Genomic DNA, 27,717 nt, shown 5'->3' with positions numbered 1-27,717 from the left:
GTGGCCAAGAAGGCCAATAACATCCTGGCCTGTATCAGAAACAGTGTGGCCAGCAGGAGCAGGGAAGTGATTGTCCCCCTGTACTTGGCACTTGGTGAGGCTGGACCTCGAATACTGTGTTCAGTTCTGGGCCCCTTACTGCGAGACAGACATTGAGTTGCTGGAGCACATCCAAAGAAGGGCAACGAAGCTGGTGAAGAGTCTAGAGCACAGGTCTTATGAGGAGTGGCTGAGGGAACTGGGATTGTTTAGCCTGGAGAAAATGAGGTTCAGGGGAGACTTTATCGCTCTCTACAAGTACCTGAAAGGAGGTTGTAGCAAGGTGGGTGTCGGTCTCTTCCCCCAAGTAATGGCCTCAGGTTGCACCAGAGGAGGTTTAGATTGGATATTAGGAAAAATTTCTTCACAGAAAGGGTTACGAAACATTGGAACAGGCTGCCAGGGAAGTGGTTGAGCCACCATCCCTGGAGGTGTTTAAAAGACATGTAGATGTGGCACTTAGGGAAATAGTTTAGTGGGACTTGGTAGTGTTAGGTTTATGGTTGGATTCGATGATCTTAGAGGTCTTTTCCAACATAAATAAGTCTATGAATCTATGATAGATGCATCCACAACACTGGATGTGCAACCATTGCAGCCTAGCTCCCTGACTTAGATAGGGGCTGTAATGGTCTTTAGTAAGGGCTCGAATGCTCTGTTGCAAGCATACGTGTACCAACACAACAAAATACAAGTTAGATCATGCTCCCTGATCCGGGGTGAGTGGATCTACATGTCAAGCCCTTGACTTGTTTTATCTCTGCTAAGCAGAACTGCTCAGGCAGGTACTTGGGTTTGACACCCTTAAAATGTTTTGTCACTGAGGGTCAGAGCCTAGAGATTCCTGAACACCTGTCCAGCTGATCAGGCCTTATGTTTTTAAGCAAAAACATTTTATTCCTAAACATCATTTGCATTGTTTCGTGTCCCTGGTTTTTCATTAGGGAAATAATGAAAGTGGATGAAAGTTGGGGATCTTTAATCCAGCTAGCATTGGTTTGGTGTTCAGAAGATACATGTTATAAGCCCCATGGACAACTGGCCTGGGTGACATGTCTATACCTGAATTTCCTTGTGTGGAAAGTGGAGGAAAAAGCACTGACTATCCTTCTAAAGTGGTTTAAGATTTACTATCAAAAAATGCTGCACAAGACCTAGGAATTTTTATTACCGTTATTATTGGAAATTATGCAGCAATAACAGGAAGGTAAGATCATCAATGACAGCTGAGCAGAGCTTTAGTTAGGAAATGGTGTGATGATCCAGGCTGACATTTTCATTGCTTTATAAGCTCATTTATTACCTATTTTATTTGTTGTGAGAACCAAAACAAAGTGGGAAAGGAGTTTGCAGCAATCAAACTTAAAGAGAAAGGCTGTGTGCGAACACCATGATTTCTTAGGAAAGCTGATACAAGAAGGAGCAGAGAAGCTCCAGACTGTTGAGACTCTGAGAAAGGGACCGTCAGGAAACACTCTGCAAGCAAACTATGAGTACCTGAAAACACCAATCTCTGCATATTCATTTTCATGTAGGGTTGGGCACCAAAGCTTTAATGGAGAGGGTCCCCTTTCTCAGTCAGATTGCAGGCTGCACCCCTCCGAGCCGATGCGTCTCAACCACCAGGAGCTTTGGGAGATCCTGGCAAAGGCTCGTCTCTGCTGACGCTCACCAAGCCCCTTCATGGGGACTTGGAGATGAAGCTCCTTCTTTATCCAGAGTAGTGCTGGATAGATTTTTGTAAAACGTTTTGAAGTGTGACTGTGCCAGATCCTTGTGTCTGACAATTATGTTTGTTTAAGCAAGACCTCTGAGTTTATAACAATGGAATTATCTATTTTTCAGGACAATTAACACAATGTTTTTGTACGAGCTGAAGGTCAGAGGATTAATGTGGTTTTATCTACAGTGCATTTTTAAAAGCTAATTAAGAATCATTCAGTTCACTCTGTACTAAAGACTGAGAACATTTCACATTAGATGACTCTTGCTCCTCTGCAGCAGCAGCAGAGAGAGAGAGAGAGAGAGACAGGAATGGAGGAAGAGAGGAACGGAGAAAAAGTGAGCTGGCATGCAAATAAACAAATACATCTCAAGGATGCAGTTAATGGAGAGCAATAAAAAAATCCATTCTGGTAACACTAGAGATAAAATTGTCTCCTGGACAAAAGGGCTAATCTAAAATATTAATCAGCAAAAATATTCAGTATTTGCAATCACAGGTATTCCTTGCTAGAGGAAGAGAGATGGAGAGAAATAGAGGGAAGTGCTGCTCTCAGAGCACTATTTTAGAGATGTTTTTTCTCACCTAGTGCTTATGGAGCATCTCCTCTCTCTCTCTCGCACCTGACAGCCTGTACGCACCACCGTTCCTCCGTGGGGAAAGCCTGGTTAACGGGCCTCCTGTCAAAGGTGAGTCTTCTGGGAGGAGGCACGCGAGGGTGAGGAGCAGAGGTGGGACCAGGGTGCAAGGCAGAAGGAGCTGCCTGCTGCCACGGGGACGGGTGCGGGTGGCGGTGAGGAGGCAGCATGCCCTGCACATACCTCGGCTTCAGGGATTGCAAAGGTTGGGGGAAGCAAAATGAGACACAAAGTCAGAGGCATCCAGAGGTAATGCGAGGATTTGAAAACCAGGGCGAGGAGTGTATTTTTAATGCAGTGGCCTCTGCCTAGTCTTTTAATGGGAAAAGGTAAGAAAATTGGAAGCTGTTCCTACACTCTTGCTTTTGGATGCTTATCTACGCTGCTGATTCAAGCGCTCTGAGGTTCATTTGCTGTGTCTGCCCAAAGCATGTAAATACTACCAGACACTGAGGTGCCTCATTTCAAAACTGGGCTATGCACTACTATTCTGTTGATCAAATGTGGCAATTATTTCAGGCTTAAAACCTTTTAGCAATAACAATAGGTGCTGCCAATCAAAGCTTAAAAGTACACACGCATTCAAAGAGCAAGCTGAATGAGGAATAACAGCAACATGTGTAGCTAGAATATATTATGGATTACCAGCCTTTTACACAAAGGCTAGTAAACTCTTCAAAATGCAGCAACCTACGGAGCTAATAAAAGGGACAGAAATGTGCGGATGTCTCAGTTTGTCTAATTTGTGTCTTTCTAGCATTGGTAGGATGACTCACTGGATTTAGCAACAGCTTGTGAAGATGAACGTATTAATAACTTTATGCAGCAGCTCTGCCATAAAATGCAATCTTTTACAATGCTGTATTCTCAAGTGAAATACAAGCTTAGAACCAGAATAAAATTAGAAAAGATATTTGAATTGTCAGCTTATTTTATTTTTAAATCTGTGTTTATACATTTAAATATGCAACTTGGGAAAGACTATTCCTTTTCATCCCCATCCTTTACCTGTGTGCCACTCCCTGCTATAAAAGACTGAAGCACATTTAAATACGGGGCTACCAGGATGGTACTCCAAGGTATTCTGTGTCATTCTGTGTAATTTTGTATTGTACCAAACATGAGTTAACATTTTTCTTCCCATCCATAAACATTTGAATAGGAAAGCTTATCTAGACCATGTACGACTAAGTGGCAAAACAGCCAGTTGCATGTTGAAATTTGCATATGTAATCCACAATGTTAGTAAACAATGGGATGTATACCTTTTCAGCTTTTGAGAAAATTCAACAAATTTGAATAATAAGATCACAGAGCACAAGGCTTGCCTTGAGGACATAGAAACTATAGCCCTGAATCTTTCAATCCTATTTTAAACCTTTCTCCATGGTTTTAGGCATCACTCTAGTCTACAGAAATGTTCATCTGACTACTTGATGGCTTGTAGAAGGTTATATAGAAAGTGTCTGACAAAGCAGCAAGTAGAACCAGTGTTTCTAGGTATTAAGATGATGAACAAAGCACTAGGCTGACCATTTTGTTTCTCCTTGATTTTCATGAGACTTGATTTTAATGAGGCAGTTTTACAGACTGTGTCACTTACTGGAAATGTGTTTCCATTTGTGCATTAAACACACTTGCAAATTTACTGAAATAACAGGAAAGAAAAGTTACAACAAGTTTAGTCTAGACAAGACCTAAATGTTAATTTCTAATTTTATTTAAAAATTTATCTTTTTATGCTAAATAGCATGAAACAATTCATTAGGTTCAGGACATTCACTAACTTCATTTTTAACTTTTTAAAAAAAATATTTTCTGGGTGTGGATAAAGCCTCAGAAAGATAACTATCTATTTTCTACTGCTTTAAGTGGTTTGATATGTTGATGTTTCTATTTATTATGTAAAATGAGCTGAATTTGTGAAATTAATGCAAAAATCTATGCACTCCATTCAGTCTTTCCATGCCATGCACCCTTTGAAAAAACTTGTGCTCTTGATTGATTTAGTGTATAAGAGAAAGCAGTGTTTATAATGCTTTTGTAAAAATCCCAAGCTCACAGAATTGAAAATTGCATGTATTACATATACACATACTTATATACATATTTATAATATGCATAAAATGCTATATATAAAAATATAATAGAAATGCATCGCACATATATATATATATAAATAAAATATACTGTGATATGTGTGTGTGTGTATTTTAGTATATATATCTCCATCTTGGATTCTTAAGTGATAATGAATTACATATGTCCCTATCTCAAATGGTTAAAACCTGAAAGTGCTTACACTAACTAGTCAGATATCTACTGCAGAGAAAGACAGACTTCAATTTCTTACCTGCTTTTTTAATTTCAGGGACAGCTGTCTTCTCATGAGCTTTCTCTTTTTTTCCTTCTTTTTCTAAGATTTAATTAAAGAAAGTAATTTTATATGCTAGAACTCTGAATCATACACTCAGATATGCAGTCAGCCAAGTCCTGGTGGGCACATGCTGAAAAAAATGTGACTTGGGAGCTTAGTTCAGATTATTCCCTTATAGTACTTGCATCCAACTAGCCACAGAGCAATCAGCTGAAAAAGAAAATTAATCAGTATGCATCAGCTATGGATGATTTGGACCCTTAATAATTCATCAAAGGCTGGGCAAAAATCATCAGTGCATGAATGTGGTACCTTTTAGCTTAAGCTCCAGTAGCAATGAGATCATTAAAAAATAATGAATGACATAAATATTTTCCTATGAAAGCAAGACCTTAGTGGATTTTAGATGTTTCCTGGGAATGAATGATCCAAAATGGATTAGACAGATATCAAGGCTTTGCAATTTGGTCACGGCACGTTTTTGGTTGTGATTCTATAAAATAAATAAATAAATCTACCCCACCTTCAAAAAGTGGTGTACCACGAACTGAGTGATATCTCCCATGAGTTTTCTGTATGGCAGTATCACTATGTCCTGCTATATATAGGAACTCCATTAAATTGTTTAACAAGCCCACAGATAGCACCAAATAGGACATTTTATTTGTCAGAAAAAAAGTTTAGAAAATAGCAGGCACTGAACACGTTAGACATTAGATACTGAAGAAGCAGTAACATGCAAATAGTGACTAAGCAACTAAGAGAAGGACACTACAGCGCCAGAAGCACAGGATTAACCTAACAAAAAACAATGGGATTTGAGCCAGGAGTGGGAGTAAAAGCTGAATGAGGCCAATAAGAAACATTCCCAAACCATACCTTTCTTCTTAGTTTCAGCTGTAGCCCTCTTTAAATCAGTCTTTTTCTTTTCCTCTTTTTTCTCTAAAAAAGGAAATAGAAGTTCAGCTGACTACTTTTACGTACGTATATATATATATAAAAATACTGACACATATGTATGTATATATTTTCGGGATGGGAATCCTTGACTAACTGCAGTAGGTTCTAGATTTGATAAGCTGATCTCTTATTCAGGAGTTTAGTATCAGCAGCTCAGAAATACAACTTAATTCTCAGAGAGTGAATGTAGCGCTAAAGATAGAACTGGAACCAGTATGTACATCAGATAATTACTTAAGTAAGTACTAATTCAGGAAATTATGCCCATTAAACTAGTGTAACTAGGAGTTTATTGTGGTGATTCAGTGGCCATGCCCCTGTTCTGCTTCTTTTATAAAATCTGACTGGGCATAAAAGTTGCAAATGGTACTTGGGAATAAGTGCAGAATGCCATGAAAACCCTGCATACATAATATATCTTTAAAACAATTTTTATGAATTCAACCTTTGAAACTGTCGTTACAGGACTTCTGTTGTTCATGGAGAATTGCAGTTAAAGCATCATCTACAAAAGAACATGACTTGTTCTTTTAAGACCATCTGCCTCTACTTTGTCAACTAACTGGGCAACAGTAGAAATAAGGATAATGTTTTTGCTTATTTTACAAAAAGCTACAGCAATTTAATTACTTATTCCATTAATGTTATTAATTAGAAAATTGAGAGTTCAGTAGAGGAAATGAGGAAGCTATAATTCTTATTTTCCTTTTGGGAAATGAAACCCCATTTTGATGGGGAAGAATACAAGAGTACAAGAATAGCTAATCTAAATGTTTTTTTAAACTGTTTATCCACCAAAGGCCAAATTTGTTACCTTCAGTTTGTGCTGCATGGCTTTGGGTGTTGATGTAGTTAGTGGAATTATAGCTTTCTTTTTGCGATGTTTTACTGTTATGAATGTGGATAAGAAACCAAGTTTTACTGCCATACAAAACAGCACAAACACATGACCATAAGCCTTTAAATGATTCTTTTCTTTACTTGAAAAAATATGTAAGGTATAGGAATATTTTCTGAAGCCAGCAGATCCAAGAAGCAAATATGCTATTATCCCTTGCATAAATTAACATGAAGATAAAGGAAAAATGAAGAAACTTACTTTTCACTTCCCTAGCTACCACAATAGACTTTTCTTCTGCATGAAAAAACATATACAGATGGGGCATGAAAAAAAAATAATTGAAATACTGCACAGCAGGCTTCCCAAACCAAAACAAAATTCGTGTATGTTTGATAGAAAAATTGCTATTTTCATAGAGTACAGGAATTCCAGTCTGTCAATGGTGGCTTCATAAATAAAGTTATTTTGTATATTGTGGAGGCAATGTATTTACCAATATTCAGGTTCTCCCCAAACCATACTTCAGCTGATTTTCTGACGATAGCGTTTAACGTTAAGCATCATCTTGACGTGTTCCAGTTCTTTCTTGTTTTAAAAAGGTTTGTTCAATGCATTTCCCTTGTTATTGTCTCGACAAAATGAAGCAGAAAATCCTTGCATGTGTTTTACAGAATGTTTCTCCCAGTGTTTTGTGTGCTTAATTCTCCCTGCTGAAACCCTGAGTGTACTGGACTTCAAGCTACAAATGCCTTTGTGTCGTGAGCATGCTTTATGATACTCAGGTTTCTTAAGCACATATAGAGCATCAGAGTAGTGCTCATCCTCCACAAGCTTGTTTGGAGCTTCATTTTCTTTTGTATTTTGATATTCTTGTTATTGTCCATCGCCAGGATTCCCAGGAATCTCCCTCTTTGACATGCTGTTCCAGAGACTCATGCTAGGGACTGTGGCTGCCTCCTCAAAATGGAAGACGACTCAGCCTCACATTACACACAAGCTGTTCCACAGCCCCACTTTCCTGTGCCACCTGTGACTTTTCAGTGTTTCATTTCCACATGCAATGTACAGCTCTTCTAATTTCTAAAATGTGGTTTGATCGTTTGCTTACTCTGCCTGATTTAACCGAAACTGTTAGACATATCAAGTCTATCAGTTACTGTCAGAAAAAACCTTCCTTCTAACTGTCTTCCTTCCACTAGCCTTTACTCCTAGTAACTAGAGACTGAAGTGCTGCCGGTACTTCTGTCTTTTCCATATTTTTCTGAGTGCCTCAGTTCTGGTGGAGCTGTTAACAGCTCCACTCTTCCAGTCAGAATATTTTTTTTTTGCTTCCTTACACTTCTGGTGCTAGGGGATCCACAGGAATAATTCGTAAGCCCAAGGTCCTTAGAACTAACAAGACTGCCTTTAGAGACCATTTCTGCCTTTGAATTTGTAGCATTTTGCATGCTTCTGGGGCTCAGCTAAGCCACATGAAATCTGCTCCAAGTTTCATAGAAAGGTTCAGAGCCATATGTGTCTTGAGACCCATGAGCTGAGACACAGAGCTTTGAGAAGTGGAGCTTTGTATGGAGGATGTACAGGAAGTAGCAGGAACTTTTTCTGTAAATAACCTAAAGCAGAAAGAGACTACATCCCTGGCTGCAGAGTTTTTATTGCTAAGTCATTCCACCAATTAATTCCACTGACATAATTTTCTTCGATCAAGCTCTCAAGTTGCAATATTCAGAGTGTCCAGGGAGCCTAGAGACATCTATATTCATTATGAATTTTCTAGGATGTGATTACATAGAGGTATTAAAGGACTGTGGCCCCTATTTCCCATTAGCGCTTCCCAATACAAGATATGCACTCTTGGTCAAGTCTGAGAAAAACAGTCACAGGGCTTCCATTCACATCTCAGCTGCATCTAACCCCATTGATGTCCCTCACAGCTACTACTGACAAAAGTTTATGTAAATGAGAACGATGGACTTGGTAAATGGATATTATGGAAAGAGCTATTTCTGATTTAAGGAAGCAATCCCATTTCTTGAATAAATTTATTTCCTCTCAATTTGAGTAGCTCACATTTAGATTGTTGCATATTAAATGTATATTTAACAGCAGCAAAAATTGTCATTTCTGAAGCAGTAAATGCAGTGGGTTTTCTCCAGATATGTACACAGCTAAATTAAGAGGCAGAGCAAATAATTAAATAGGAACTTATGCAGTTCTTCTGCACTGCAAAATATGAACCCCATCTGTTAATTGAAAGTACTTATTTTTTTTAGCTAGGAACAGTAACAGGACTACGAATGCCCATGGATCAGCTGCATAAAGAGGGATCATAATATGTGCGAACAGTGGGTTACACAAGGAAACATAAGGTGTTTTTGATGATTCAGGGTTGACTACAATAAGGAATTGAAGTGCAATTGACTATTGAAAGATCTATTGTTATTGTTACTGTTTCTTGATAATGTAACTAATGCTATTTTTTCACCAGAAGCACTAGTCCTGAACCACATTTTATGTACATGGTGTAAGACATATGTGTACAAAAAGACCTCACCTTCAAAATCCTGCAATGCCTTTACAAGAATGAAATAGGGATGTATGCAGATGACAGAGTACAAGATGACAGAATCAGCCAGCAAGACAAGCAATGGACCTTGCATTTAGTCAAGTTTTTTCTGTAGACTCTACACAGGAGTGGAGCTTTATGTAGCACAAGGAGGAACTGAGTGAGCATGAGCAGTGTGATTTAAAGCAGTGATGTGCTACTGAATAGGAAATTCAGGTAAATTTTTTTCTTAGGGGAAAAAAAAGAAGCAGCATAGAATAGTTTCCTTGGGAAGTGACTGGAGCAATGAGAACAGCCCTAAAGCAAGGAAACATCTGCAATGGAATTATTTATTTCTGAATAAGGGGTGGGGGACTGAGGACACCAGTGGAAATCCAAGTAAGATTCAACAGAGACCAAGAAACCAAGTGTTTCAATCTGAATTGTCTTTACCAGCTTTGACAATGTCTTTGTGTTATTCTCATGGGACATCAACTAATTCTTGGACAACAAGGGGAGGGGAGATAACAGAAACATGATAACAATGCAGCACTTGAAAACAGGTCTGGTAAGACCAGTGTTCTACTGTGCCAGTGCTAAGTGGAATCTAAATTTAGGGAAGCACGTGAGTTACTGGGCATAGTGTCATGGGAAAGCCACTCGGGAACTGGAAGAGGAAGGTGCTTTAAGAGTTTCTTCTCTGTATTGCTCCAGATGCTCCATGTGCTTATGGAAACACTGACTCTGGAATGAATTGTCAGCTTATCCCATCCCTTCTGAGAAACTGAGGTAAGGAGGGCAGCAAAATACAGTCGCCAGTACCTTCTTGTGGAGAGGCATGCGTATACCAAACACTATCTAGTGGGACTGAATGCTAGAAGTTTGGAGATGTTTTGGTTCAGATAAGCCTTCTAAAGTTCAGATACTTATACAAGGCTTATCTGCATTTATCTAAAACCCTGTTGTTAGGGAATATCAGGAGAAAAGCTCTTATGGAGACTTTGGATATTGCCTGGCTTTGTGAAATACAACAGCTTTTCTTGCCTACTGATTCTGGTCCTGGCAGAAATGAGGAACAGTAGAGATACGTGTATACTCACTTACATACAAAACAGAACAAAACAAATATTAATTTAGCTTTTCCTGAGAAACAATAATTCAGACAGAATGCAATAACTTCATTCCAGGTAAAACTTCATTCCGTTTTTCTGCAAACATCTCTGTACACCTTAAGCTGTCACTGGCATAATTTTAAAAGACCATTCCAAAAAAACCCCAAGTTGTATTTTTAACATTTTATTTCCTTATTAATTCTGAAGAGAATATGGTTGCTCGTCCTTTGCTTTAATTGGTGACTGAAATCCTTTCCCTGCTGAACTCAATGAAAATTTTGCTGTTGATTTTAGTGGGACCTGGATATCCTTTTAAATGTTAAAAGTACTCATTACCTTTCAGTTTTTGATGACATTTCTTTCCTCTTTGCATGTTGCTTAGGGTGGAGAATGACAATGACTGGTCAGCTGCACTTTTGATTCTAAACATTTTCACACACATTCACACAAATAAAGCTCCTTTAGGGTTACAAACATTTTGGAGGAATTAAAAAAAATACAAGGAAATATTTCTGCTTGGTTTAGGATGCCATGAAAACTCATACTTTTAAAATTAAATCTAAATGTCAAGTAAAAATTGACCTCAGCTGTTTCTTTGGAAAAAATCCCTTTCTGCGGTAAGAGTGTCCTTGTCAGTACAGTTATTTTCTCTGTGAGAAATAATTCTGTCTTGTCTCAGCCAAACTACTGAAAAGTCAAGAAAGATCAAAGAAACCTAAATAGTATTGATATAAAATTCTTTGAATTGCTTCTTTTCACACACAAACACATATATGCACGTGTGTGCGTGCACACACACACACACTCACGTACTCTGTCTAACTTACAGGTGAGTGCTTAGGCCAGAACTGAGTGCATTTTTTGCAAAGCTCTGTTTAAACTGCACCATTTCATTTCAGCAGAGAAATGCAATACAATTTGTTCTCATATTGAGCAAGTGAAAGACTAATGGGGCACACAGGTTGTTGGAGATATAGTACACCCTGAAGTCCTAGGCAATCTCTCCAGCCTGATTTTGCTTTTTGAAACCGCTTCACTGTTTTTAAATCCCAATCTGAAACATGGTTTGGCAGCTTTGAAGATTGCTTATGGAGATATTTTTGAGGTCTGCAGAAAGTATGTAATAGCAATACCATGCCTGAAATTCCTAGTACGTTCAGGTGACCTACATAAGTGTTCCTCATTTCTTCCTGTAGTGATTATAGGCTCTTTTTTCACGGCTCTAGTGAATTAAGCAAAAAACTGTTCATTAATAGCATGGGGCCATATGTTGCCCTCACTAAACAACACAGTGGGGAGCAAAGGAGTATAAATACCAGTGTAATGAACCAGAGTATGCATGCCAAGGGAAAAAAAAGAGGGCATGCCATGACAAGACCAGCAATAGAAACTCCATTGGACAATGGTTAATGGCAAATATGATGCAAATATCATTATGATGAAGAATTAAATTCCCAGGGGAACACCGACGTCTTATGGTACAATCTTCCCTAGCAAGAGCCAAACCAACACAGCTAAGGCAGCAGGGCTAGCGTTCTCCCTCCCTGTGACTGACATTCCTATGAGGCAACATGAATCAACAGCAGCACCAATTGTGTTACCCATGCTGGGAAGGGTTTTGATGATGGTTTTTTTGGGGCATGTTTTTGAGCAAGAATGCCTGAGGTTTAGGAAAACGGGATGACCAGGTTATGCAGGACTTTTTCTGCAAGGGTTTCCCTTTTCTCTCCAAAGAAACATGGAATTTCTACCTTTGAAGGCCCAGAGAATCTTAATCCAAGTAAGTATTTTCCATTTGCAGGTACGCAAATGGTGCAGATTTGCAGTAATGCAAAAGATTATTGCTTTTCTGTAACAGTTAAACACATTTTAAAAAGTTAAAATAATCTTCAGAGTTATTTCATTTTGTTTTATCGGGTAGATTTTGGGGAATATTTATTTTTAAATGCATAATCTAATATTGTAAATTGGATTATTATTATTGATAATAATAATAAAACATAGTAATATTTCTAATCAAAATAATATGTCTTTGTACATATTTTTTCTACATTCTAGTAAGCTTTTTTCCCAATGTCTGTTTAATTTTTTCTGTCTTATGCTGGAATAAAAGTACTACAGAAGAGCCTCATGTCATTAAGCAAAATGTCAAGGGCTTTCTGAAAGAGTGAAGATTTAGGCTTTTTTCATCATAGCTAAATCGTTAGAGTTTACTGCTTAAATGTCTAATCTAAATCATTAAATAACTGTCTTTGAAACCTTGTGCATATTATTTCAAAGGTTTTACTGTCTTCAGTACAGACTCATGGAGATGTGGGGACCATATTTCTCAAAAAACTTGTTTTTATACTGTATATACAGTACCGTGTTAAAGTTACCTAAACTGTTTCTTCTAACAAACTAGATTAAAACCTAGCCCATTGTATTATGATATTTCTGACAGAAACATTTTTCTTATTTCTTTTTATTCTCCCTTGGATTAATATTTATCAGAAAATGAATTTTCATCCACAAATCATGTCAGTATTATTAAAAATGTTCTAAATTCGGAGAAAACTTCAAAATTCTACATTTTTGAAATGTTTCTATTGTATCTTGAATCAGTGTCTTTCACTAGAAGGATTTTTTTTAAGGGTAATTGATTTTATAGGTCAAAAGAAAAAAAAGTTTTTTATAGAACAATCTGTGTATAGAAGAGAAGGTGGCCATTGACAGACTGTACAGAGGCAGATTGATTTGTGCAAGATTGATACACTTCTATACATCAAGGGAGCTTTGTCAAAATTTGTATTGGCTTTAGTAATTTAGATACTCTTGGTTATATCCCCTAATGTTATATACATGAACTGAAGTATAGACTAGAAATTTTTCTTAAGACAGTCAGACAGTGTACATTCTATACAGCAACAAAGATAGATGCAGATTTCTATTTCCATGCCAATTTAACCTCCGCAGGAGTTTTGGAGGCAGTTAATCATATTTCACAGCAACTCACTTTACTGTATTCTGCAAAATCTGTAATTAGATGATTCAAACGGTGATCTAGAGAAAATATTTTTTTTCCTCAGAGATCCTCTGAAGACATTACAGAGATTTTAAATTTTTCTTTTTTACCTCATTTAATATCACAAATACCAGCGAGATGGCAAAGAACAGCCAGTATACTTCAGTTAAAGGAGAGTGATATTTCAGAGCCCATCATGATCCATTAACAGATCAGAATGGTTATGTTGATGACTCTTCTGTGATAAATGCTCTCCCACTCAAAGATATAAGCACAGATTTCTAGGACAATATAACCTGGAAAATCATACTTAGATACAATTCTGTTTAAAGATTTTTTGTGATACAATGCTCTTCAAAGTATAGTAAAAAATATACTGTCTGAGATCATATGTAATATGCATTGAGATGCCTTCCACTGAAAGAAGGATTTTGATACAGACTTCTCACAAGGGTGCTGTGATCTTGTGAGAAAGCAAAGACACGCTATTCTGGAACAATTAATAGGAAGCCTTACTAATAAGTAACTAAGCCTCTGAGCTTAGTTTCGACATTTCTTGTTTAACTGCAGTGTCTTCCTGAGGGCTTACCCTGCCATGTCAGAGAGCATGACATGGGAGGACTATCAGAAAGGAGAGTCCTTCTCAAGTGAATGGGGGAGGAAGCTAAAAGCTATGTGAGCTGAGCAAAAAAGTCAAGACCTGAGAGAGAGATTCACAGAGAATCAATCTACACTGCAGAGCAGTTTTAGGATGTCAGTGGATAACAAAATACAAGAAAGCTAGAGATAAAAGAGGTGAGGACTGCAGTCAAGGAAGAAACATATTAAAGTCAAAGTTCAGATAGCCACGGAGAAGTGATCTGTTCAAATTACAGCCAGCATCATCATCCTCCCTAGATGGCAGCATCAGAATGTCAGCCAAGCTGAGTGCTGCTTCCAAGCCCTTGTGAAAGCTCCAGAAAAAGATAAGATAAAGAATTTAAAGAATTTAAAATGAGTTATTTTACTTCATGGTTTGCCAAACAAGGTTTCTAAGCTTGGAACACAAGTAGAAGTTATGTATCAATGTCTTTCTGTTCACAAATTCCCTTTCACTCTTTCTCTTGTTTATTGTTACAGGATCTTTTGTTTAGTTTTGTTTTGTTATTCTCTTCTGTTGGTGACCTGAAACTTCCAACTCTACATTGAACTTTGAGTGTAAGATCTAAAGACAGCAGTGCTTTTTGAAAAGAGCCAAACCACCATGAAATAGGAGAGCAATGATCTGTTCTTTTCCCTTCTGACCACATCAATACAAAGCATTTTGCTTTCTGACCAGGAGATATCGGAAAAGTTCAATTCACATGCACACGCTTCAGTGCAATTTATTGTATAGTACTAGAATATAGTGTACAAACTGGGATTGTCTTACATAATCACCACTTTTCAAAAAAATTTACTGTGGAGGTAAAGGAAGAGAAAATGGCAATGACAAGGAGAGAAAGGTTGAGATTTAATACATAATAACAATATGCTGTTTTTCTAAGACCTCACAAATTCAGCAGAGCATAGTTTCTGCTGGACTTTGGATACTAGCCAGCAAAAGCTTTCTATTTGAAAGTATCAAATCATCTAAAAATGTTAGAGACATCTGGCATGTATACTGCCACTATTTTCACCTTAACAGAAATCAAGAATGGTCCAAGATTACCTAAGGTGGCAGTGGTAAAACAGGACAATAGTGAAAACATCTCAATCTAGAAAAATAATAAAATCTTTTCAGCCTTTACCAGCTGCATGGTTTTGTACCTAGTGTCTGAATATCACTAAGTTGGAAAGCCTAGGGTATAAATAGACTGGTTTCATACATTTTTGTTGTGACAATTGTTCTGTTAGTTCTTACGGTTTCACCTTTTTTCAGAGCTGGCTGTTTCTGTCAAAGGCATATCCTTCCATGTTTTATAAAGTACAGTTCTCAATTAAATGCTTGTACTTGTTCCCTATTCTGAGAACTTAGTATACTATCTTCAACTATATTTATAAGAAGAATCTTTTGTTTCAATCTGTCCCTTCATCTGATCTGTAATATTTAATGATGTCATAAAGGTATGTAAGTGTTAAGAAGTCACAGACAGGTGTCTCTTCAACTATTTCAGAGATTTAAATTTCTCTGCTACTCCTTTTTTTGCCTTTTGACATTGTTCCAAATATTCCCATAATTTACTTAATTATTTTCCCCAGGGCTGAAATAAAGCTTCAAGATTTAGGTTTCCTAAAGGCACTGTGCCATATTTTCTCATATATGGAAACCACACAATAGCAAAATATAACAGCTTTTCACAGCTGCATTTTGCAAGTAATTCTTCTTTCTTCATTTCCTCCAAAACTCTTGCATGAACAGTATTGTATCCCAGTGACTGGCCTTGAGCCTTAGAAGGAATTTAGTTGTATGATTCTGAGCAGATAATCTGCCCCCCGATTTGTTTGCCAAATGGGTATCTAATTTACATTCACAATTACCTCAATGGCATGCATAAATGAGCTAATGAAACACACAAATGTGTAACTGGTCATAAATAGTCATTTCCATGTACAATTGCAGTAATTGCATGCTCCTCATGATTTTGAAAATCAAGAACTTAATGTTAATTTGATGCTAGTTCATGTTGTATAACAGTTATATTTAAAGATTAAGTTTATCACTCAGCAAATGCAGCAGTCTTTTTCTATTACGTCTTTTTTCCATTACGGTTAATTGGTGGATAACAGTGTTTAACATTGCAGGGACTTCTTTTTGCTGATAAGCAGGGTTCAAACATTTCCCTAAAATAAGTAGGACTGCAAATCTATTTACATACTATATTGTGTCACAATAATGACAGTTTTATACTCTTTTAAACAGTGTATTTATAAAGAAATATTCATTTGAGGTAAAAGAGATTTTGAGGAAAGGGATAATAAGTCACGTAACTTTTTATACAAATGTTCTGATTCACAGTAATAACATTACAGAAATATCTAATTAATTTAACTCTTTGTTTTAGTCATAGGCTCTGCCAAAATCTAACTCTTGTTTTCCATTTCTAAATGCAGGCAAATCCTGTAGCCCTTGTTACTTATTCTGCTACCATCCCATCTGTTTTTCTCTTAGATTGCAATTGCTTTCTGGATAACACAGAACTAAGACCTCCACGAGACAGATTAGCAAGTGCCATGGTGTGACTGAATGACTCCGAAGTACTATATGAAAACTGCTATATAATTAAATGAAAAGACTTGTGTTTAGTACTATTAAACTGTATGGTGGAGAGACCACCAAGAAAGTATTGCAGTAGTAGTTTTAAGTCATCGGGCATAGTCCATTTTAAAATTAAAATGCATATTTCAATGATTTTGCCAATATGATTAGATTGTAAACAACATAATTCAATTGCAGGGGTTATGTTTTCATCTTCTGAAGGTATGATCTGACTTTGTATTTTTCTTTCAGTGGTTTTAACAATAGGAATGGGGTTGATAAATGCAGAGCCAGAAATATTGTGTTCATTTTTGCAGATAACACACAGAAACATTACTGGATAACAGTAGCTGAAAGAGTAATCCAAAGTATATTTAGAGGATAATGTTGATTATGTTTACACTTAGATGGCAACTTAGATGGCTGAACATCATCCAAAGCATTTTACAGATTGGGCCTCGATCCTGTAATCTGTTTCATTGAGGAAATCCCCTGAGCCATCTGTGGGACTACTGTAAGGAATATTTAGGTCTTGTCATGCAAATATGGTTGTGCCATTCATGTCCCAGGCCTAATTGTTTGATCAGTTTTGTAATATAGGTTGTATCTATAAACAAAATTCTTTAGAACAGAGTCAAGTTAATGAGTATGAGCCAATAAAGGAGGAAAAAACTCAAACTTGCCTTCAATAGCTGCTGGTTTCTTTCTTGGACTGTGTTCTAGAAGAAGACGAGGTGGTACCATTTCCTTATGTCCTGCACATGAGTACACAGGTTAAGAAGCATAGAAAATGTATTCACTAACAAGATGAGCAGATTCACTGGGAGGCTGAGCTCCCTTCAGAATTGTTCATGTTTAAAATATTGCACTGTGCATAAAAGCTATTATCTTCCAAACACCATAGGAAGAAAATGTATTTCTCAACAAATAAAATAATTTATTTTGAAGAGACACATTTTAAATCAATGAAGTCCAAGTGACTCAAGCATATGCTGAAATGCTTACAGTTCTATTTTTCTTCATTAGACTAAAAAACTCTGAAGTATAACACTGTGATAATAAGGTTACATATTCATGGTGCCCCTTCTATAGTAAAAGCTTATTTTCTTCTGTCAAACAAATGATCTTCAGTTGTTCCCTCAAGTCCACTTATTAGGAACTTCTTGAAAAACCAGTAAAAATTATTATGTTTCTTATCCTTAAGGATTATTCTTCATTAGCCAATACCAACCAGGTCATGCACTGTAAACACTGACGAAGTTCTGATTCCAGCTGCTGACTGAAACACCTCTACTCTCTCAGAGTGTTGAACTGTACTCTCTCATAGTATAGAACTGGGACTTTCTGTGCTGTCTTAGCCTATGTGCAGATACCGTGCTTTATCCAAAATATTTTTCACTTCATTTCCCTAAAGGTTCAAAACCAGATCTATTGCACTCTTGTATTACTTATGTTTCTTTTCTGGTTTATAACAACTGTTTGCAGTCTCCTTATTTCCTTTTAATTTCTTTCTCTGACATTTATACTCAGTAACTATCATGTCATTGTTATTTGGAAAGCACAATTTGTTGTGACCTGTGAAATAAAATTAAGTAGTTAAATAGAATACCAATTCAGTCATATGAACCAGCATACATTCACTGCACCAGAGTCCACATGCAATCAGGCTGTTAAATCTCACCCCCAGCTCCACATCAGAACCTCAAAGCCATGCCTCATGCTTGGTGATAGAGTCAGAAGAGAAATTAAGATCTTAATGAGCCTTGGAAACTGCAGTATCATACTTACCCCTCTCATTTTACAAAGGTACATATACTCATCGGGAATGATGAGAAAAACATAATCTTGAAGACAGCAGTAGGATTTGAGCACTGTGGTCTTAATGTTATTGCATCTCATCAACATATGTACGATTGCAGGCAAATAATTTGCAAGCATGTAGTTTAGTTCATCCAGTAGTTTGTATAAAATATCACACACAGAGCCACTCAAACTTGACTCACATGCCTGAGCCACTGGCAAAATGTTGACACATTGACAAAATCAATGCATTGAAGGCGCTGTGCAACAAATTATAAAAATCTTAGGATTTACATGTACTTCCTGTCTTGGCAATAATCACAAGTGGATATTTACCAAGCTCATCACAGAATGACTCTAGCCTTAAAATGAACAGTAGGCAAATTTCAGGAATCCAGATGTCTAGCCATGACTTTCCAAATACTTTATATCTTTAAAAAAATCATCTTGAAATTGCAAACTGAGCTAACAAGATGCTGAATACTATTTGTTGCCAACCAGAATAAAAAAGTTATATCCATAACCTCTGTCAACACATAGAAATGTCATTACTTGAATTCCTAGTTCAGATTGAAAGCAAAAACAACATGAAAATTAGTGATGAATGGGTAAATAATCTTATTCTTTCTGCTAATTTTGATTAAAGTCTTAGACTAAAGTTTAGTTCTTTTTTTTCTTGTCTTTGCTTTTGCCTAAACTGGATCACCAATCCCTAGATGGAAAAAGTGACAAATTTTATAACTTGAACTAATTGTTTTGTGTGAAAGATGATAAAGGGCAGTGGCTCAGAATGTTGAGTAGATCAGTAATGAAGAAGGATAGTCAATAATTTGGTCTGCTGTGTGGAATCTACTGTGTGGAGCAATGATCTAACACCTCTAGGTCAAAGTATAGGCTGGCCCCATTATCTTCCTGTTCTTTGCTGTAGCAGCAGTTTTCTAATGATTGCACCAGCGTTAGCTAGTATAATGCCAGTGCGATACCACTTATTGCTAATGACTTGTCAAGTTCTATTTTATAGTTTTAGAAGTTTTAAGCAAATCATTTATTTCATGCAAATTGACCACATGATCCAATATGAGAGTGTTTTAAGCACCAAAAGCTTAAGCTTCACAGATCAAAAAGTTTCCCTTAGGCCAGAATGTTTGTTCTGAGCAGGTTCCCATCCACTCTGATAAAAAGCTTCTTTATTGTTTCCATGTGTTATTAAATGTCTCTCTATTCACTTTGAAGGGAATGCAAAGGACAGTAGCTGAATAAATATTTTATCCATTCTTTTGATGAAACATGTTAAAGGGGATATCCCAAGTCAAATTTCTTTTCTCTTCATTTTTGTCTCTGTAAGTTATAAAGGACAAGTGGTTTTCTGCAGCACAGAGAACTCATAAACAGAAATGAGGAATTGGCTTCAGCAGACCAGACCATTAGAATTAATGGTGTCTACTACCTTGACTCCAGCAGTGGCCAGTTGGACACATATCCATGATGTAAATGAGAGGCAGGCAAGATGTTTTTAATGATCTGGGCAATCAGATTAGTCCATGTATCATGAGAAGTCATTATCCAGAGTACCACTACTATTATTGGACATCAAGTTATCTTTCTGCTTTAAAAATGCAGCCACAGAGAAGCATTGAAATTTAGTGTCTGCATATTTATTTGCTTCTCATTTTGAATGTAGACTTTATTTTTCTACTATGAGATAAACAGAAAAGGTTCATTTGACAATTTTTTTTGTTAAGGTTTGACTGCTTCAAAAGACGTAATTGCAAACACAAAAATGTGCATACATTTCTATGCCTAATCTGTCCATGCAGTTGTGCTACAACATTTCTATGCCTAATCTGCCCATGCAGTTGTGCTACAGGTATCTCCTTTGTATATGATACTGTAAAAATCTATCTGACAACAAATTACAGCTGATGGAAACCAAAATAGTGAAATGTTTTGACTTTAACTTCATGGGAATGTGCTCACCAGGAGAAAAAGTGTCATGTTAAGATATAACTAGCTTCCTCCACTGCCTGAAAGGAAAGAAATACACTGCAAAGATGAGCAGAAGGTTTAAGAAACTAGATGGTAACATGAATACTTCATTGAAAATAAGCTACAGTCCTCAAGCTCTGTGAAACTTTTGTCACTGGTGTTTATTAAATCACTTGAGATGTCATGAGGAAATTAATTCTGACTTGGTTAATGGATATTTTAGATTTTATATTATATGATAAGGAATACAAGACAAACTTTAATTACCTTTCTTCTCTCAATCTAGGAAGTGTCTTTCTATATGTGTCAAAAATGTCATGTCCGAGCACTGAGGATAAATTGATTTCTTATGATAACAGCAAATCATGTGGGTTTTCTTTCTTCCCTGGTCTGCCCAATTCAATTTGTCTGCAGCGACCTTAATTGACATAGATAAAATCTCTAAATTTATCTTTCTAAATCAAAAATGGTGGGATAAAAGAACATACTTCTAAAATTTTTCTAAAATGGTTGTTATTATTAAACAACTAAAGGCATTGTAGATGGCTGAATATTCCAATTAGATATGGGGAGAAATAATACCACACAGAAAGCACTATGTGGAAACACTGTTCCTATGACTGTGCACTTCCTCATACCCATATACCAGTTATCTGAACAGCAGGAATCCTACAATCTAACAGCACCAAGCACTTTGTTACAGGCTCTCTCAAATAACGCAGCAAAATGTCTTCAGATAAATCTCATGCTGCCCAGATGTGACATCTTTCCCTAATGACAGTAGAAATAATTGAAATAAAGTAAGCGTGCTCTTTGCAGAGTCATTTGTTGCAAAAAGTAAATTCAAATCAAATGTTTCATGAAGCTTGGAACAAGACATGGATCAGCAGAATGAGGTAAGACTGCCAATTATGCTTTTAGAGGATTGAAATCTTAATGGAGTCCCACTGTTCTGTCCAGGCTTCCAGTTTTGACATGTAAGTTGATTGAAGTTAAAGATGAGCCTCTCCCTTGTTATCAGCTGTTACTCTTCAGACATTAGACTGTCACTCTTCTAAGGCATGGTTTCTCTGCTTAGTATGTGTGCATGAAAAACTATGAGCAAACTGTTTTTCATTAAGAAAGAATAGCTGAGGATCAAGAGGTGAGATTGTGTAACTGTTTTGAACAATGCAAATTCTCATTTTGGAGAAGGAATGAACTGAAATACAGGTGCCCCAAGCAGGCAATCTTTCAAAGGAACACATCATAACACAATGGTTTTGTGTACACTAGTAAATTAAATGGTGTCTGCGAATGTTACTGGGGTCTGGAATTTAGACAGACATATCCTGCAACATTTTTTGCATAGCCTCTGACAATTTTGACTTGTACCATTTAGCAATGTCTCAAACTCATTGGCTCAGTTCAGGAGTTAGCAAGGGCCAGGGACCACTCCCAATAGACAGTGGGATGCAGCTGGCCCACTTTGACCTTAAGGAAGTGACCTTAAGGAGAGATTACATGGATAATGCCCAATCTATCTATATGTTCCACTTGGGTTTGAAATACATTAAAAATATCACAGATAATATCGGAGCACTACATAGTGTCTAACTTATGTGTAAAACACATTATTGAAAGACACTCCTCCCTCAACGCACAGACAACAAAACCAAGCCTATTGTAAATAACCTAACAGCCCTGGGAGGCCATCCATCTATTAAGCTAAAAGCAGGGACCAGTAGGTTAATGGTGAAGGTGTAGGAAGGATAGATGAAGACTGGTAATCTAAATGCTCTTTCGAATGGAGTAGGGGAAAGGATTAAATTTCCCTTCTCAAGGCACCAAGCAAAATGTAGCAGCAACCTGATACTCTTCTATTTTTAATATGTAGTGATTTGAGTTCATCCTTTGTTTTTGATGAAGCATTCCTACATATATTTATATACTTTTATACCTAAATAAAATATGCTATATATATGTGCACACACAAGGGTGTGTATAAATATGGATGCCCATATACACACAAATGCATATAGATATTTATTTAGTGATGTTTCTGAACAGAAAATGCTTTTTCTAGCCCTACTTGATTTGGTAGCTGAACAGGTGTGAGATTCCATTGGCGCAGATTCCTGGAGGTTGTGTGAACATCAGTTAGTCAGTACATTTTCACTCAGCCACCAAATCCTATTAAAATCACAGCTGGGAATTTGTTTGATATTTTTTGCTTTTTCTGTGGGTTTGTATCTCACACAATGCAAGTGTGCATAACAAGTATACAAATTAGGCAGGCAGGAGAGGCATGGATAGAGCTATGAATAGGTTTTTTTTTTCTGTTTTAACCTACATCTGATGTTTTTGGTCCCAACCAGAAATGTATGCAATGTATCTTAGCTGCATGACAAAGCTGTGCAGTTAAATCCATTTACAACAATATATCTGCTGAGAATTCTTTTCCTGAGATTTTTATCATATTGAGGCTCCCAAATCCCTCTTTTGCTCAATCCATATCTTGTGAAAGCTGTTCTAATTTTTGTGTTCAGAAGATTGAAGTCTTTAAGGAGTTAAAAGTTAAGTTTTAACAGTTTTGTTATTACACATTCAGTAAGAAGTCACACAGCCTTTTCTGGCATTAGAAGAAAATTGAATTGAAAAAATTGAAAATTGAATTGAATTGTCTCCACTTCCTCCCATTATTTATCATGTGCATTTAGCAGGTAAAAATAATCCTACATGTTATGTTTAGAAATGTTGAAAGACAGATCTCAAAGAACTAAGTCCTAGGACAGTGAAAATGATGGGTTATTGTGTGGAAATGATGGGTTATTATAGTTATTGCTACGTACTGGAGTGCAAAAGGACTGTAAAAGCAGTTTATAAAATGAAAAGACATATTCAGCCTTCCTCTCTCTCCCCAAATAGCCTTTAATAAGTTGGTATCATATACAGTGATCCCTAGCATAATTAACATAAATATCAGGAGTTGGTATATAAGCACACTTTTCACCATATGAAATATCCACAGGAAAATAATTAAAAGAGAGAAAAGAAAACACGGCAATTAAATACTTGCTGCTAACAATTAAACAGAATGGAGGGAACTGATAAGCTGTTATGATGGAAGGCGATAGACACTGACTATGCCATGGGATCACTGCTCAGTAATTTGTGAGTTATTTGTATTTGGTTTATCTGTACATAGCATCATTTCAACTGTCATTAGTCCAACTGCATCTCAGAAACATTCAGTGCTAAAGTCAGAAAAGCTATCTAGACATCACTTCAAGAATGCTAAGACTTTATGTTGTCTTCAAGAAAGAGTGCATATGCCAGGTCTTGCTAAACAAAACCAGCTTAGTATTGATAAAATAAAATTACAGATATATAATCCCTCACAATTGGAGATATTTGCAGATAATGAATATGTTTAATATAGACATCACTGGAAGTCCAACTGTATCCAAGTAGCTGTCACCACAAGCCAAGTTTTTCACCTCTCTGAATCTTTTAGCCAGAATGAGAGAAACAAGAAGTTAATGATTATGTTACCTGTCTTGTCTATACTTGACAATCACCTAAGAGGGTGAATCTATAACCATTTTTTCTGAAGTTAGAATTTCAATAATGCAGTTTGAAGTTAGAGGGAAAAGAACTGAGAGATTTTATTGGATCAAGTATCAGGATTAGGGCTCAAAAGTGCAGAGGTGTTGGCTACTAACTCCTGTTCCTCACTCTCACTGAAATCAATGAGAGCTAAGTATTAGGCAGGCGTTAAGTATCTAATACCTTTGAAGGTTAGGCTCTGTGTAATTAAACTCAGTGAGCTTTCTCTTTCATCTAAAAGTACCACGGCTGTAATATTTTTGGAAATTACAAGATTATGACATAGTGAAAGTAAAAAAAAAAAGATAATTGAATTTTGAGGCTAAAATTTACACCCTTTAAAACATATACTGATAGGTTTGATGCGTACTCCTCAGCAGCTGTGGTTTCTACAGCAAGACAGGATTCATGGCCTGAACTGTTTCAGGCTTAAACAATTTCAAATAAAACCACTGGTTTTGCATAAAGGGTAGGAATAATTATGAGAAATACTGGAACAAAAAACCTGTAATACTGGAGATAATGATTTCTTTAAAGCAACCATATTTTGGTAACTTCTGATTCTTCCTTCCCTTTCCTTTTCCGAGGAAAGATCCTCTTTCCTATAAAGACGTTATTTTTAGGACAGAATCCTGGGATTCACTGTCATGAGTTCCAACCCTTGTGCTCAAGGCCTCCTCTATGATTTTTGGGAAACTGACTTAACTTACCATGCCTTTCTATTCCACCTATAAATGGATATAAGAGAAATTGTCTAAAAAAAAAAAGAAATTTAATGTCATAAGCATACAGCAACTAAAAATTCCAAAGCTTAACTTCTGTGAAAGTGCAAGCTGTAAAGACTGGCATTTTGTTCTGATGCTAAAAATCTTTAGGCTTCTTTTGTTTGGCACATTTGGACAGGGAATATCCTCGATATTGTATTCAAGAAAATATTTCCCTCCACATTTCTTCCTTTCCCCTTCTCTCATTCCCACAATGTTATAGCAATACTATTATTGCTATTCATACTTTTCAGAGTGGCATTGCTGGTTTCTTGACTGAGCCAACAGCTGTTCCTGATAATACCATTTGAAATCTTATAGAAAACTTGTCATTTCAAGTCTTCATTTGAGCAAAATCCTTGCTTGCACATTTTTAGCATACTTCTTGAATGTATGTAGGCTCTTTCTCAACCAGACATTTAAAAGTTAACTTTTAGACAGTTAAATCTAGACAGGTCACCCAAGGGATCCATTTATAGTCAATGGAGAGAAATTGGTACCTTCAAAGGGTGATTCATCTTTTCTATCTTAGGCATCTCTTTTAGAATGAAATTGTCCTCTGGAGGCCTCCATTTCATACCATTGGCTATAAAGACAGCTAAAGGTTAAAGTTTGGCAATTAACTTTTGGGTATGTAAGCAAGGTGCAATGAATTGCAAACATCTCATTTTGCAGTTCTACATAAAGATGACACTACATGCCACCAAAATATTCCAGGACTAAAATCAAGAGCCGTGCATGATTTTTCACACTGTAACTACTGCCTAGTAACACAGTGCTCTCCAAACCCCCAGCAATTATATGAATGAATATCACATAGAGAGAAAGGATTTTGTTGTCAAGCTTAACTAAAAAAAAAAAAAAAAAAAAGCATTGTTTAGGTTTAATGTGTGTGGGCATAGAATGCTTTTTGAACTCTATGTGTGGTTTACTCTGTCAGATAATACTGAGTGTATTGAAGGACAAAGTGAAACAAGAGGAAGGAAAATGAAGTACCAGAGGGAAGAATAGTGTTTCCTGATGAAGAAAAAAATAAATTAGTCTTGCCTCATTTTAGGTATATGTCAGTAAGTTGCATGTCTTTTTTGACAAAGCAGATACATGCAGAAAGAAAGTGGATGGCAAAAGAAAGAAGTGCCAGAACAGAGAATGGCGAAAGAAATGGATCTGCCACGGCTGTCACAGTGGCTGCAGACTAGATGCAGAAGGAAGTGGACATAAGCAAGGCACAGACAGCACGTGCTGCTTAGGCCACAGCTGAACACTCTTCTGCCCTCTGCACTGCATGTTCTCACAGCAGAAGAGGAGAGGAACTATCGCTAAGCTCGAAATGCTTCATGATGGAATGTGTCTTGTCAAAGCATTTGTAGATCCTGTCTACGCTCTTTTTATCAGTGTGGTATGGTGACTGGGTACCGTTTCTGTTGTTAAAACTGAGCTTCATAATTTGTCAGCAGAGACAACAGAGAATCTATATTTGGATGAGGAAAGTAACTTCTCTCAGTCCCACAGGGAGCTATAGGCTTTGCCTTGTTAATGAAAAATTCAGAAGAAAACCAGGAGCCCTTCAGTACACATTTTTCCTTCTTCATAATGTTTCAGTGTATTCAGTGTCAGGAGGTGTTTAAAGGCACATTTGCATAGATCTCCACTATTTTACTTTCTATTAAAGTTGCGAGAGACTCATTGTATGGTGGTTAACTTCCCTGAGACAGTTCCAGGAGTATTTTCTGAAGGTAATGCATTTATTAGCTCACTTACAATTATAGAAATATATATATTTTAGAGATATGTAACCTGGGCTTATACAATTAACTGAAGGAGAAGACTGTGGTTTGTCATGTCTTGTCAAAGACAGATGTTCGCTTGCAACCCCTGTAAGGTTCCTAGTTTCCTGAAATGATTGGCATTTAAGATGCAGTTCCCTGGCTTGGTTGACTTAAGCAGCTCCATGATGGCCTTTATGGTTTCCCAGGCATTGTGTAAGGAGATTAAACTATTGGTTAAGGTCTTCAGAGACTATTAGGTTGGTAAGTGTTTAAAATATAGATTCTGTAGTGCTCAGTGTTACAACACCAAAATCTTTCTACAGGTCAAGCTTGCTCTGCAACATTAGAAAATGGCAAAACAAAGAAGTACATATACGTGGGTCCACGTAGATAATCCTGAACTCCTTCTGACTATACTATTTGCTAACAGGATGTTACTGAGCAGGTGTTCCAACCTGTGAAACAAATAAATCAAACCTTTTAGCAAGTCCTGCTTTTAGCTAGTCCAGGAACACTTAGAACATTTGAAAGGGAAGGACAGAAGGAGACAAATTTTAAATGTTCAACATAAAATATCTTTCTAAGTCTTGGAAATGGCTGAAACATTTTGCCTAAACTAATCATCTTTACTAGAGGAACAATCTGTCATGGCAAGTTTTGAACCCTACCAGCTGAGGTTTGGCAGCGCTATATGCAGCTGACTTCAGTGATAGTCTTTTCTACCAACATTGCTTATAATGCTCAGCTTTATCAACTATTGTATCCCATCCCTTTAAATAACTAATCCTATGTGTGTTCCAAATAGAAATACTGTCAGCAAAAACTGCAATATACATAATCATTGTCTGGGTTCTTTTGCAATATATTGATTTTTAAAAGCTAATAAATCTAGGCTTGAAAAGGAGGCTCTTTTTTTTGAGAATTGTGTTTTTCCCCATACTTGAAGCCATCCAAGCTCTAAGAAAGAAACATATGCTTTTATAGGCTGACATTTGGAACTTATGGTTTTCAGGTTTCTGAGTTGTTTCCTTGCCAACTATGCCGCAAAAAATATGGATAAAACTACTTTTGGCTTAAATAATTTTCTGCAAATATTTTTCACACTGAGTTCACTTCTGACAATGATATTGAGTATTGAATAAGGATTGTGTAGCTCTATAATGTTTAAATTTTTAACTGCTTGTTGGTATATCAGTATTTGTTGTAATAATTCTAGCTGGAAATCAATGATGACAATGAGTTATTAGATGTAATAACTATTTTACAAGGTCACTGCTTAAATTTATTTTTACCTTTTTAATATGAAACTAAATTTATTTATTATTAGCTCTCTTTTTGGCATTTAACTTTTTCC

The 27,717-nt window shown here is 36.7% G+C and overlaps 1 protein-coding gene across 1 annotated transcript in view; it reads right to left on the bottom strand.

The window, feature by feature from the left end:
• TRDN (triadin) overlaps positions 1–27,717 on the bottom strand; it is a 199,601-nt gene that overhangs the window by 112,403 nt on the left and 59,481 nt on the right. Inside the window, exons 12-14 of the mRNA XM_075707713.1 lie at positions 17,140–17,211; positions 5,657–5,719; positions 4,754–4,816 (exon numbers count right to left, since the gene is read on the bottom strand). Of these exons, the coding sequence (XP_075563828.1) occupies positions 4,754–4,816; positions 5,657–5,719; positions 17,140–17,211 (198 nt within the window). The remainder of the gene's footprint in view (positions 1–4,753; positions 4,817–5,656; positions 5,720–17,139; positions 17,212–27,717) is intronic.

Source organism: Pelecanus crispus, chromosome 3, assembly GCF_030463565.1.
Source record: "Pelecanus crispus isolate bPelCri1 chromosome 3, bPelCri1.pri, whole genome shotgun sequence".
NCBI classification, from domain to species: domain Eukaryota; kingdom Metazoa; phylum Chordata; class Aves; order Pelecaniformes; family Pelecanidae; genus Pelecanus; species Pelecanus crispus.
Note: the sequence above shows the minus strand (reverse complement) of the source record. Positions and strands in the feature narration are given on the sequence as shown.